This window comes from Cyberlindnera jadinii (assembly GCF_001661405.1).
Source record: "Cyberlindnera jadinii NRRL Y-1542 unplaced genomic scaffold CYBJAscaffold_1, whole genome shotgun sequence".
In the NCBI taxonomy this organism is placed as follows: Eukaryota; Fungi; Ascomycota; class Saccharomycetes; order Phaffomycetales; family Wickerhamomycetaceae; genus Williopsis; species Williopsis jadinii.
This window is the reverse complement of record NW_017963652.1, coordinates 1,572,045-1,584,616: the sequence shown is the minus strand read 5'-3', so window position 1 is coordinate 1,584,616 and position 12,572 is coordinate 1,572,045. Positions and strand designations below refer to the sequence as shown.

General features: G+C 41.4%; 8 protein-coding genes across 8 annotated transcripts; 4 read left to right on the top strand and 4 right to left on the bottom strand.

Annotated features, from left to right (window-relative positions):
* The first annotated feature begins 18 nt into the window (after window positions 1–18).
* On the top strand, window positions 19–915 carry CYBJADRAFT_165727 (uncharacterized protein). Its single transcript, XM_020214175.1, has one exon. It carries the CDS (start codon window positions 63–65, stop codon window positions 903–905), a length of 843 nt encoding a protein of 280 aa, XP_020073485.1. The 5' UTR covers window positions 19–62; the 3' UTR covers window positions 906–915.
* Window position 916: 1 nt separating this feature from the next.
* Window positions 917–1,957, bottom strand: MCM21 (Mcm21p). Its single transcript, XM_020214174.1, has 2 exons — window positions 1,901–1,957; window positions 917–1,849 (listed from the first exon to the last, which is right to left on the bottom strand). Exons 1-2 carry the CDS (start codon window positions 1,950–1,952, stop codon window positions 933–935), a joined length of 969 nt encoding a protein of 322 aa, XP_020073484.1. The 5' UTR covers window positions 1,953–1,957; the 3' UTR covers window positions 917–932.
* A 107-nt stretch (window positions 1,958–2,064) lies between these two features.
* Window positions 2,065–3,108, bottom strand: CYBJADRAFT_165725 (uncharacterized protein). Its single transcript, XM_020214173.1, has one exon. It carries the CDS (start codon window positions 2,837–2,839, stop codon window positions 2,138–2,140), a length of 702 nt encoding a protein of 233 aa, XP_020073483.1. The 5' UTR covers window positions 2,840–3,108; the 3' UTR covers window positions 2,065–2,137.
* Window positions 3,109–3,409: 301 nt separating this feature from the next.
* CYBJADRAFT_117148 (uncharacterized protein) lies at window positions 3,410–4,099 on the top strand (the record flags this gene model as incomplete). Its single annotated transcript, XM_020212223.2, has 1 exon — window positions 3,410–4,099. A coding segment is annotated over one exon (690 nt), but the record flags the coding sequence as incomplete, so codon positions are not given.
* Window positions 4,100–4,111: 12 nt separating this feature from the next.
* CYBJADRAFT_117706 (uncharacterized protein) lies at window positions 4,112–5,359 on the bottom strand (the record flags this gene model as incomplete). Its single annotated transcript, XM_020212234.2, has 1 exon — window positions 4,112–5,359. A coding segment is annotated over one exon (1,248 nt), but the record flags the coding sequence as incomplete, so codon positions are not given.
* A 1,581-nt stretch (window positions 5,360–6,940) lies between these two features.
* Window positions 6,941–7,670, top strand: CYBJADRAFT_165723 (uncharacterized protein). The gene has a single exon (XM_020214172.1). The coding sequence runs from the start codon at window positions 7,404–7,406 to the stop codon at window positions 7,584–7,586; it is 183 nt and encodes a 60-aa protein (XP_020073480.1). The 5' UTR covers window positions 6,941–7,403; the 3' UTR covers window positions 7,587–7,670.
* On the top strand, window positions 7,632–10,020 carry CYBJADRAFT_165722 (uncharacterized protein). Its single transcript, XM_020214171.1, has one exon. The coding sequence runs from the start codon at window positions 7,640–7,642 to the stop codon at window positions 9,965–9,967; it is 2,328 nt and encodes a 775-aa protein (XP_020073479.1). The 5' UTR covers window positions 7,632–7,639; the 3' UTR covers window positions 9,968–10,020.
* A 15-nt stretch (window positions 10,021–10,035) lies between these two features.
* Window positions 10,036–12,471, bottom strand: CYBJADRAFT_122624 (beta-glucosidase family protein; the record flags this gene model as incomplete). The annotated part of the gene is made up of 1 exon (XM_020212440.1): window positions 10,036–12,471. The coding sequence occupies one exon, from the start codon at window positions 12,469–12,471 to the stop codon at window positions 10,036–10,038; it is 2,436 nt and encodes an 811-aa protein (XP_020073478.1).
* Window positions 12,472–12,572: the final 101 nt, after the last annotated feature.

Below are 12,572 nucleotides of genomic sequence, written 5' to 3'. Positions count from 1 at the left end.
TGTAAATTCAATAACGGGATACGTGTGAACTTACAACGAAGATGACAAAGTAACGATATCAAATGGGTTTACCAGTGCATTTGCCCGTTGATAAGAAGAAGTTTTTACTAATATACCCAGCTGTCTTAACGATCGGCACACTTTTCAATCTCTTGATCCCACATGGATGGATTGTCTATGGTAGATCTCTGTATTGGTTCTCATCGAGGAATTCCATCAATAGGATCTTTGCATACAATGGGAACCTTATATTCCTCATACTGTTTCCTTGCATAGCCTTATCAAGATTAAGGGAGCAGAACTATCGCTGGAAGAAGAACACACTGGTAGAGTACGTCGTTAAGTTCTTCACAAAACAGATCAGTTTGTACATCTTGTTCTTTATCATCGACCGTCTCTTCCTGTATACTGGTGGTACATGCCACGTCCAACCTTCGCATGTGAAGTCAGCTGCCGAGAGGGCAATGGATGCAAAGAGTTGTAATACGATTTACGGTATTTGGCAAGAGGGGACATGTGTGTTAACAGCAACGCGACTGTCGAGGATGATCACAGATTCTCAAGTTTGTAGACGTTTTGGCAAGTGGCACGGTGGATTTGATATATCTGGACATTTTTGTTTCATAGTTACGCTCAGCACCGTATTTTGGTTCGAACTGATAAACTTCACCACCTCCTGTGATTTGGAGAGTCTCAGGGACTCAAAGTTGAAGAAGTCAACAGTTATTTTACAATGGGTGCTGTTGATAGTGTTGGCAATTTGGATCCAGATGCTTTTTATCACTGCAGTTTTTTACCATTCATTCATAGAGAAGGTATTGGGGCTTCTGTTTGGGTACATTACACCATTCATGATGTACTACCTCATACCGAAATATATACCTACAGTGTATATTCAAAATTAATAATACAATGTCATAGATTCATAAAGATTATTCAGTGAGTACCTCAACTGCCTCGCCAAATCGGTCCATTAGAGTGTGTATGTCCCCTTTTAATAAGTTACAAGCTCTTCTCTTCTGAAAATCGGTAAAACCATTCTCGATGAAAACACTTTCCACGCTATCCAACCCACAGCGCATCGTAACACCTGTTTCAGCCTCTTTAATGGAAAGCTGGAACTTAATAGTGGTCATAGAAATATCCTTCTGCAAGCTGGATACATACTTCTTGTACCGAAACTTTAAGCGATCAATGATTTGATGCTTCAAAGATGTTAACTGTAATATATGACGAACATGACAGACAAAATTAAACAGTTTCTGGCTCGATAGGTCATCATAGGAAGCTGCCAAAGTTCTTAGCTGCACGAAAGCAGGTACAGTATGGTTCAATATGCACCATTTCATAGTTTTGGGATTCTGCTCAAGTATAATGTAGTGTGGAGTTTCAAATCTAAACTCCAACTCGTTAAATATCTCAATCCTCACGCCCAACTGTGTATCTGGGCAAGATGGATCCTTGACCGGAAAGGCCGTTATTCCAAACATACGATACACGTTTTCTATAAGAACATTTTTGGTCTTCTCCTGAACAGTATCATCACCTTCCAATGATTTAGGAGTAGTCCGTGGCGTCTTGAAGTATTTGGATATACTTTCGTCGAAAAATTCGTGCTTCACAGGTTCTGGTGGAACGTACTCTTCTTCGAATTGCCTTTCTCGCTTCGATTTTTTCCGTCTCTTGGGCGTGGGGTTCTCTGGACTTATATCACTAGCTATATGGTTCGTTTTTGAGTTCTCTTGCAATGATTTGTTCAGCATTTTGAGTGCATCTAGAGGCGACTTTCTCTTCTGTGTCTTTTCAATCTCTTTCAAGAGATCTGCTTTCCTCTTTTCAAGCTGCGCAACTTCACATGTGTTAGTGGCTCAAACTGATCACATGATATAAACATACATACTCTCATGCTCCAACGAAGCATTGTCCTGGTGGAGGTCTTCTAAACGAGTCATCTGCGGTTATTCCAAATCCTTTGTTTACTTTAAAGAGCTTTCCGACGCGTTGCTGTAGTTTTCTTCCTAGGATGGAATCTACAACGTACGTGTCCCTACCAGATAATGATAAGCTCAATAACTCATTTGAATTTTCCTTACGGGAAGATGTATTACATAAATAGGATGTACTTAAACCGAGTAAATCATAATCCCGGATAGCTGGTTTCAGTCAATTCAGACATAAACTTCCCCTTCTCTCCACCAATTTCATTCCGGTAACCTTGGATGATCTTTTTGACGTCGCCGATAGGTCTATTTTGATTCATCTTCACCTTGTACTCAAGTTTTGTAAGTTTGATCTCAACACCAACGATGCCCTTCATCATGATATCAATATAAGGCTTTGGTGCATCGCTCACTTTCCAGACGTCTTCTACCAGAGTGTCCTTTGGTCTGTTGGATTCGTGGTCATCCACAACATCCTCAAGCAGTTTCAAAGTGAAATCTTTATCATCTCTGACTATTCTTACTTCCCCGTGTGCATGCACCGTTGCGTAGTCCCAGGTAGGCACTATCTTATGGTTGACTTTCTTTTGCTCATACCAAGAAGCAGATACGTATGAGTCATATTTACTGTTGAAAACAACAATGCATTTCTTCGCACTTTCCAATTGCGGAACTTGATCATTCCCCTTGGCCATATGTGTAATCAGAACAATATCCGAACCATCTTCCGAGACGGAACGAATTGTGAAAGGCAAATGGGTCAATTCAATTTGAGATTCCTTTGACAGGAAGGAAGATTCAGCAGATATTAACAACCCCAACGGATTGGCCTTTATAAGCTCTAGGGCCTCCTTGGTATCGTTACTCTTATTGAACTCCTTTGGATTGTAGAGCACCATGGTCTGTAGTTTGATCACTCTTCATGGGAACATTTCGTTTGTCGAATGGCAAAACCGTCTCTATTTATTCATTTCAAAATTTGAACCTCTCGTTACACAATGGTTTATGCAACTTTAGATAAATCAATGCAATACGGGTAAGAAATGCCTTTTTTGGAATTACAGGTTTAGATTGTATTGCACTGTCCGCCATAGGAGGAGAGCCAATGCGCAAGGACGAATTAATCAGCGCAAATAGCACATGCAGTCATAGTCCAAAAAAGAAAAACAGTCATCAAGCATTCTTGATAACGTACGCAAACTACGGATCAGGTTACTACTAACTATTTTTTTAGAAAGAAGATTTTCAACCTTCTACATAATATAATCCGCCGCCCACGGAAGGCACGCTAAGTTTTGTTGCCTTTCCCTCCATTCCTGCAGGGAAAAATGTAAAGATATGACACAAAAGCAGTTAGTTTGAAACGAGGTGACTCAAAAGGCGTTCATGGCAAATGTAGTAACCGTAAGTCGTCACGCAAGATGAAAGAACTAAAGATGCCATCATCTACTTCTGAAACTCTACATGTGCTTGTTATTGGGGGATCGGGACTAGTTGGATCCCATTTTATTCACGAGGCCCAAAATTCTATAATGGTGAGCAAGATAACTGTGATTTCCCGGAGAGACGCACTGTTCTTCAAGCAGTTCGACAAAGTTAATCTTATTATTGAGACCGAGCCATTACTCTGGTGTAAGTGGATCCAAGGCTTGGGCCAAATCGATGTATTGTTCTCGGCGTTGGGTGCAACACGAGGAGACGCTGGTACTATATCAGCACAGCGGGCGGTTGACTATGATTTGAACATGATGGTGGCTCAGCAGGCAAAGTTGAAGGGAGCAAAGGTGTGTGTACTCGTTTCTTGCTTCAACAATCCGATAATCAGTAGAATCTTCAAATACTTTGCGTTGAAAAAACAGGTTGAAGAGGGAATATGCTCGCTCAAGTTTGATTCGACGGTGATCCTCCGACCTGGGCCCCTAGTTGGACACAGGGAGCACACAACACCCAATCACACAATGAGAAGTATATTGTCGACACTAATAGCAGAATACACATACAAGACTCCTTTCAGTTGTCTCGTTGGTGGATCCATCAACGCCACAGAGGTTGCAGCTGTGGGTATGTTCATGATCGAGACGAGTAAATATCTGAAGCTGCAGAGAATCATTTCGAGTTCAGAAATGATACAGCTATGTGATGCATTGGACTCTATATAGAGGCTCCACTGATCAAAGTTTGCTCTTTATGCCGTTTAATCTGTATTTCATGTCCTTTAGTTGTTTGGTTTCTGGTTTCCACGCTTCGAACTCACTCAATAACTCATCAATTTCTTTCTCAGCACCAGGTAAGTTTGTACGGGCCTCGTGGAGAAGACCACGCATACACCATGGTAAATGGTAAGGGTTTGTTCCCAGTTGCTCAATGATATATGGCTTGAAATGCAACGGTATATCATACTTCAAATCATTAGTGTATAGGGAAAAGTTCAATGCTAAGTCGTATACTTGCGGGTCGTTATAGATGGTAGAATGTCCACCTCCAGTCAACGGACCAGCCAATACGTTAGATATCTCCTTTACTACACCATGATCAGAAAGACCTATGTTGTGTAGGTGGTTGGACATGGACACCGAGCGAGACACAAATGATGGTGTTTTTGATGAACCATCGATATAAGTTGCTCGGAAAATATTAGGGTGACGAACATGGAGACAAGTCGAAGAGTATAATGGGACAAGCTGATCGTTTATAGATCCAACAAATGTAAGTTTGATATTTCGTTTAATCACAATCTTCAGGGCGTTCAAGAATTCTTTCGAATGTACTGAATCGAAATTCTGAAACTGGAAAAGCTCCATCAAGGAATCATTCTCAATTGTTGAATATGCCCTGACAAACAATTTTTGGTCAACACCATAGAAAGGACCATTGTTGATACCAGCCATCAACAACATCGATATTTTCTTATCCTTCGTGGTTATGATACCATCTTCAACCAGACGGCCAAGAAGGATGATGCTGACTGGGCAACCTTGTGAATGAGCTGCAAAGTATATGTAATCAGCAGACTCTACATCCTTCTGCCACTTCTTTAATACTTCATAAAAGAATTCCACACGGTCAAATATCTTTCCCTCTCTTTCCAAAGCAATCTTTTGAACTGTTATAGATAAATTTTCACGTTTTGCCCACCTCCAAACAGCCTTTTCAGCTTCAGTAGAAAACTTGATGGATGTTCCAGTAGGCTCACCAATTAAGGGACGTATAACTTTTGTGGGGAAGAAACCATGAACCCCAATGATTAATACCTTTTTAATCGACCTTGGTGGATGCGATACTCTATATAAATGTTTGGGATCTGGAACATCAAACCCTAAAGTATATCGCAGCCTGTTGAAGTTATTGATCACAGTTGTGCTTGTTGAATAGTAAGGTAGGGAACTCTCGAATGCAGGGACAACAATGTTTGGTGTTATCGGTTTCTGTGTTGACGTTGACACCTGTTTCGGTTTATCGGTCTCTTCGAAAAGAACAGCCTCACCACCGGATAACAATACATTTGACAGAGCAGGGTCATTAGCGTGCGATGAGTTTGTAGAGCTATTCCAAAAAGACCAGGATTGCTGTCTATCCTTTTTCAAAACCCTCTCTTCTCCGGCAACGGACTTGAGGTTATCATGGTTTTGCAACACTGCTTCATCCATTGTTTTCTTTAGAGATGTCGACGAGGATTTTCGAGACCATCCCATCCAAGAATCCTTTCTATCGTCTTTACTCCTTGTAGACTCGGTGTCCACCGTATCTGTAATAACCTCATCAATATTGTTGCTATTTGAGGATTTGACCGAAGCCGCGGATGTAGTATGCGATTTTGTAGATGATTCACCGTTTTCCGAATCCAGAGGTTTCTGATCCAATTGTGACGTCCTTCTAGTCCAGATGGACCATATGCTATCTTTCTTCCCATTGGCTTCATTACTCACCAGCTCTGGAATCTCAACCGGAGGTTGTGTGCCATCCGGTACATTTGCCATTGAGCCGTTCTTGTCCAGTTCATCCGTGACACTCTGTGGGGAGCTATCTCGAGAACTTTCTTGATCAACTCCATACTTTGAACGCAACGACACGTTCGATGTCTTTCCAAGCACTCGAGATGGACGATGCTTTAAAGCTTTAATTGAATTATCACCACTAGGCGAGTTTGAGTTGTTGTTGTTGTTGTTCTGTGACATTCTTCTGATCAAAAGCGTATATCGTCTTCTAACACAGATAAGCATGCACTAACCCTGACAGTCTGGATCTCTCACCAAGCTTTGAGACAAATGAAACGTCCTTTTTAACACCCCTTGTGCTTTTTTTGTTCTCTCAACGAACGTACACTACCAGATGATCTTCTTTCTGCCTGCTACGTATTGCCAGTTTATGAATTTGGCTTCCAGACGAAACATAGCAAAGTTGACGTTTCTTTTGTCTCCCCTCCATAAACGGGAGCTTCTCGTACAAAATGGTGCGAACTTCCACTTGTTTGAGACCGCGAAATTTTCGTTCTTCGCCTCACTGTTTTTGGTTTCCTTGTCCGTGTTCTTTTAAAGGCTACAACTGTTGCCCAAAAAGGAGCCCTTTTGGTAGACTTTTGCGCCAAATGCGAAACTGCTGTCAGGGCATGAAAAGGCGCAGCAAAATGCCAGCAAAATTGATTTGTGGCAGGAAAAGTGTCCGATATGGGCAATTCAAGCCTAAAAATTCAAGCCATTCCCACAGGGAAGATTTTACGAAGCATACAACGGACATTTGACAAGCTCCTTATGTCGCTCGTATTGTCTATGATTTAGTCCGGAAGGAACCAGACGCTCTCCTCATCATGAGCCCAGTGTAGACCATCCACTCACCACGCGTCGTTTACGCAGCTGGAAGGCGTGTGTCTTTACCACCTTGCCCGGGCACGCATGTAGCCGCGAAACACATCGCTGAGTTCATCGACATCTACCCAAAACACACTCGTAAATTGTCGCATCTTGTGCTCCAGCTCATTTTGTTTCTCCCTAATCCACACTTTCTAACTTGCACCTCTAACACTGTTCGTTGATTATCAATCAACGACAATGAAGTACATAGGTTCATCCCAATCAGGGAGACAAAGGCCGCTCTCGGACTTGGATACAAAGCGTTTCGCAAGTACGCTCATTAAGGTCGTGTCCAGACTTACAAAGACTCCGCAAGAACTGAATGTTTTCTAAACAGGGCTGCTCTGTACTTGCTGGCGTCCGTCCTTCTCCTCCATCGCAGCCCAGCCAAATTGACATATACTGTCGAGTCAGTTCCAAAATGCAGTCAGACGACCTCGCAGCAAAGTATCCTTCCTAAACTGTTATTTCAGATAGCGGTTCGGGAATTAACTTTAAGAGGAACAGTCTTGAAACAATTTTAGGCGCTTAAGTTTTCTCGCTTTTCTTCTTGTGTCATAACAACAACAACAACAACAACAACAGCAAGGGAATCTCCGTTAACTGACGTATAAAGATGGTGGAACTTGGTAGAATTATCCGATTAGGCACTTTCTTAACTGTCCTGATTGTCCATACTGCAACCGCCGTGGGTGGCGATGACGGTGACTGTGATGATGACGATTACTATGTGGACTCAGAGCTTTGTGACAGCTACTATGAAATATCACCACGCATCGACATGAGTTCATGTGTATGAAGATACCTTTTGAAACAAAATGATATCCTCATATTTGATGCCACTGGACGACTATGATACTAACACGTTTGCAACAGAAACAGCAATTCTACACATGTTTTGCTCGTGGTTATAACGATGCATACCTATGCGAAGGGTGTTCCTTCGTAGCTAGTTGTGTTGAAGACGAACCGAGTGACATGTTTGACGCTGATTGCGGATGCACTTGCTGCTGGTATCAATATCTCTTCAACTACTGTTTCAAAAACTTGTGCACTGATATGGATGAATATGTTCGTATTAAGACCTATCTTGATGAGGTTTGTGAAGCTGCGCCACTGAAAGAGAAGTTACAGCCATATATCGAATCCTACGAAAATTTCAGTCCGACAGATAGAATTACAATGTTCTACTCTGATGAGGGAGCTCTCTACCGCTCTTTGGAAGCTGACGAAAAGGAGGCCTTGTTTGGTTATATCTCCGACATCTTTGATTTTGATACGCTCAGCTTTGCACCAGAGGCTTTAAAGAAGAGGTCTTTAGACTATAACCACGGAAGGTCGAAGAGACAGAAGATTCTGAAAGGAGAGAAGCTCATTATATGGGGAAACCAAGATGAGAGGATCAATTTCGCATCTCTCAATCCCGAGGAGTTTGAAGATGTAGAGGAAACAGATTTCAAAAGCAAATACGATGTTAGCGTTGAGGAGATGAGTCATGAACTGTTTGGTATGAAGAAGCGTTCTGGTGAGTTTAATACCAGAGACTTGAAGTCCATAATCACAACTGCTGTTTCTGCATTTCTCACGGGGAAGAAGCCGGTCACATCAGACCTTATCCAAGAGGTCCATCTTTATTCACGTGGTGATATAAACGTGTTACTTAGTCTTCTAAAGGACTGTATTCCAGGTGAGAAGTTGACGGTTTTTACAGACATACTTTCAAAAGCTGCACATAACTTTGAGTTACCAGTTATCCCTGAAACGGATTTAATGACTCAGGTCGACCTGGAACCTATGGGCCTTGAGTTGACAGAGTTTTTTGATACAAATGATCTTCCTTATTTGCGTTTTGAAGCTTGCCGCATAGGGTTAAGTTGGAAAAAAATATCTGACTATCCTGAATGCAATATTGCTGGCTCTACAAAGTGTGGATGCATGTCCATTCTTATCGAAGAAAAGTGCTTTGAAGAGTATTTGAAAGATCAGGGAGCTCCAATATCTCAAGTCCAGGAGTATTTCCAAAATAGAATCCAGCATTTTTGTGGGAGTCATGAGAATGGTGAAAATCAAGGGACATTTCCTCATCATCTCTTGGATGATGAAGAACAGATCGCATGGGCTTTTTCCTTACTCAACCATTTAAAAACAGTCGCATCTAAGCTAAGAATTTCTGAAGATTTAGATGAATTTGAGGCCCAGTACTTATTTGACAGTTCTGTTAATCAGCTAAGTAGCAGTGACCATGCAAATGCGGCTGTTACCATTGATAAGTGTGAATTATCCCAAAAAGATCTCATAGATTACATGCTTCCTCAAATGGATGACTGTGATATCCGCGGATTATACAAGTGCAAGAACAAAAATAAGAAGACAACATGCATTGGAACAGCAGTTGATAAGAACCAGTGTAATAATGCATGTTGCTTGGAAATAGAAATGGCTAGATGTGCAGAATCATTTTGTGACACCAAATGGCCAGTGATTCATTTCATGAGGGCTGCCAATCTTATCTGTTTTGAGTACGCTGATAAATCTTTCATGAATGGTCAATTACCATTTCCGTCTATTGGGCTTCCAAATGAAGAGTCAACTGTAAGAGACGAATGCCCGGAAGATTCCAACAATGATGATGATGCTGATGATGACGATAATGATGATCACTTCAATGATGACTCCAAGGAGAAAGATGAAGATAACTATAATGATATTGATGATTGTATTGAACCAGAATGCGATGAACATCATTTTTTAGATGGATTTGATGACGAAACAAATGATGAAAATAGCAAAACAGAGTTAACATGGTCGTCTATAAACAATATTTTGAAAAGAGCAACAGACTCTGAAGATGACTACTACGACGTGAAATCTCGCGTCGGAGAGCCTGTTTGTGAAATTGAGCCGTTTGATCCAGGATTTGATAATACCTCTTGCGATAAAAAGCAAGTGAAAACTTGCATCAAAGATGGAATTCAAATGTTGAAGGATGATCCAAGACACTTTTGCCCTTATTGTCAAAATGACAATGCATATGACGAATGCCGTTGTGCATGCTGTTTTGGAAAGTACTTCAGTAAGGTCTGTTACGATCCAAATTGCGAGGATGTGAGCGAAAGATTGAGATATAAGCGTTATGTCAGAGAAATTTGCAAAGTCAGACCAGTAAAAGTCAAAGAATAAAACTCATACAAAATTGCTTTGCTGATGCTCTTTAATACATTATATTTTAGCTTATAATTAACTCATAGTCAAAGAATCTCAACCTCACCAGCCAACTCTAATCTTCTACTACTTGACCCGACGTACAATTTGTACGTCCCCGGAATAATTACCCAACTTTGATCTTCTGTATCCCAGACACTAATATCCCTTCTCAAAATCTCAAACTCAAGTTTACCACTCTCTCCAGGTTTCAAGTGAACCTTGTCAAAGCCTCTCAACTGTCTTGGTGTTTTAATACCGTCATACCCAGAAGGGTAATCAATGTATAACTCACCGACGTAAGCTCCTTCAACATCACCGATATTGGTAACCTCAGCGTGGACGCTATAAAGAGTATTCCACAATGCATCATTTCCACCTAAACCACCGCCAGAGATTGGTTCTTGATAGCACTCCTCCTCTGTGTACCCTTCTGGATACTCATATTCATCAACACTGTATATTTTCTCATTGAATAGATATGGGTAGACGAATCCAGGAACAGGTGAAAATTCCTTAAAAGGGAAAAGAGCATCTTCGACATCTCTCAACTTTTCCTCAGCAAAAACATACTCATCTAAATACGGTGGTGGATAAGGTAAATCGGTAGTTGGTGGTAAGATTTCCTTTATCGATAAGTCAGAAAGAGAGAATTTTGTATAGGAAAGTCCATAACCAAATTCAAATCGTGGTCTTATCCCATTTTCATCGAAGAAACGGTAATCAAGAAGTCTGTTTAAATCATCTGTCGGTTTTCCCTTGATAGGAATTTTGTCAATTATTGGAACATATTGATCCCATTTTCTTGCAATTGTGAATGGTAACCGTCCACTTGGGTTTACCTCACCGAATAAAACTTCAGCAATAGCCTTCCCAAAGTACTGTCCCAAAGGAGCAGAGAGGAGAACGGCAACAACATTTTCATTATCAATGAAAGGTTCAAGATCTACTGGACCGGTTGCTGTGATTACAACAACAGTTTTATGACATCTGCTTGCAATATGATCGATCAACTCCTCTGAATTTTGCCACAATGACAAGTTCTTTCGATCACCAAAGTTACCATCAACTTCGATATAACCTTCGCCAGATGATGCCACAGCAAATACAACAGCCATATCCGCGTACTCCGCAATATCATCCACGTGATCAAGATCATATTGATCAGATGTGAAGTCTATAACCATGTCGCGTTCTCTAGCCTTTTGCACGATGGCTTCATATGGAGTGATACCATACGGTGCATTAACACTTGCAGAGCCCCATCCTTGGAATAAGGCACCACCAACACTCTTTTGATCCTTTGAATTAAAACCCTTAGAGTCCGGACCTGCCGCTGCACCTGCAATCAATAACCTTCTAATACCATCCTTTTCAGATATTGGAAGATTGTGTCCGTCATTTTTAAGTAGCACAATCGCTTCACGTGCAACCTCTAAGGCTGTCCATTCTGTGCTATCATCTCTCAGGTCGACGTGATAGTTTGTTTGTTTAATGGGACCATAGCTTTGGAAGGGGAATTCTTGGTCATATGTGTGGAAAGTCCACGAACTAAAGTTTGGCAAGTCTTCTTCATAATCAGAGTTTGGTAGTTTGGAATCGATGGAGAAGAAGGATGCCAAAATTCTACTAACCATGTCGTTGAGTCTGGATTGTGGAATCGTTTCATTGTAAACAGCTCTTGTCAAGAGCGGACCCCAATACGACTTACCACTGCACCAATCTCCAAATATTTCCCCCGGCATTGTCATATCCAAACCAGACAATGCTGAATCAACACCAGTATGTTGAGCACCCCAATCACTGACAACGAAGCCTTGAAATCCTAACTCCTCCTTCAAAAGATAATTCAAGAGGTACGAGTTTTCACAAGCATAAGTCCCATTGACTCTATTATATGAGCACATAACACCACCAACCCCTGCATGAACAACATCTGCCCAAGGCCATAAATAGATCTCATGCATAACACGATCTTTGATCACTGAATTGATAGATTCGCTCAAACGATCCCAATCACCACCGGTCCACTCATTAACCTGTCTAAATCTCTCTTGCTCGTTACCGATAAACTGGCGAGCGGCAGCAACAACACCTTGACTTTGAATGCCTTGGACTGTACAGGCACCTGCTATACCTTGAAGGTATGGATCAAACCCAAAACTCTCCCAGTTTCTACCGCCTTGAGCTTTATATCCAATAGGACCAATTGTTGGACCTAAGAGAATATCGACTCCTTTCAGCTTTGCTTCCAATCCAATGGCTCTACCTCTTGTATACATCAAATGTTTATTGAAAGTTGAACCAGTAGCCAAACCTGAGGGAAAGTTTGTGATGAAATCAGTAAATCTGATCCCGTTAGGCCCATCCTGGAGACAAAGCGAGGGAATGTTAAGTCTTGGGACACTTCCAGTATTACCAACACAAGGCCCAGAACCCCAACCAGTACCAGTAGTCAAGTTAACCTTTTCCAATATTGTCATCTCACTAACCACGTCTCTTGCCTTCGCATATGCTGCTTGCCACACCTTTTGGAGTCTTCCACCAGCGGCTATATGACGGTGTTAGTTATGCGTGGTCATGT

Excerpts from the sequence above, each read along its gene's own strand:
- CYBJADRAFT_165727 (XM_020214175.1), top strand. The coding sequence starts at position 63 with ATGGGTTTACCAGTGCATTTGCCCGTTGATAAGAAGAAGTTTTTACTA.
- MCM21 (XM_020214174.1), bottom strand. The coding sequence starts at position 1,952 with ATGACTCGTTTAGAAGACCTCCACCAGGACAATGCTTCGTTGGAGCAT. Across the intron at positions 1,850-1,900 it reads TGCTTCGTTGGAGCATGAGA|TTGCGCAGCTTGAAAAGAGG; the intron begins GTATGTATGTTT and ends ACACATGTGAAG.
- CYBJADRAFT_165725 (XM_020214173.1), bottom strand. The coding sequence starts at position 2,839 with ATGGTGCTCTACAATCCAAAGGAGTTCAATAAGAGTAACGATACCAAG.
- CYBJADRAFT_165723 (XM_020214172.1), top strand. The coding sequence starts at position 7,404 with ATGGTGGAACTTGGTAGAATTATCCGATTAGGCACTTTCTTAACTGTC.
- CYBJADRAFT_165722 (XM_020214171.1), top strand. The coding sequence starts at position 7,640 with ATGATACTAACACGTTTGCAACAGAAACAGCAATTCTACACATGTTTT.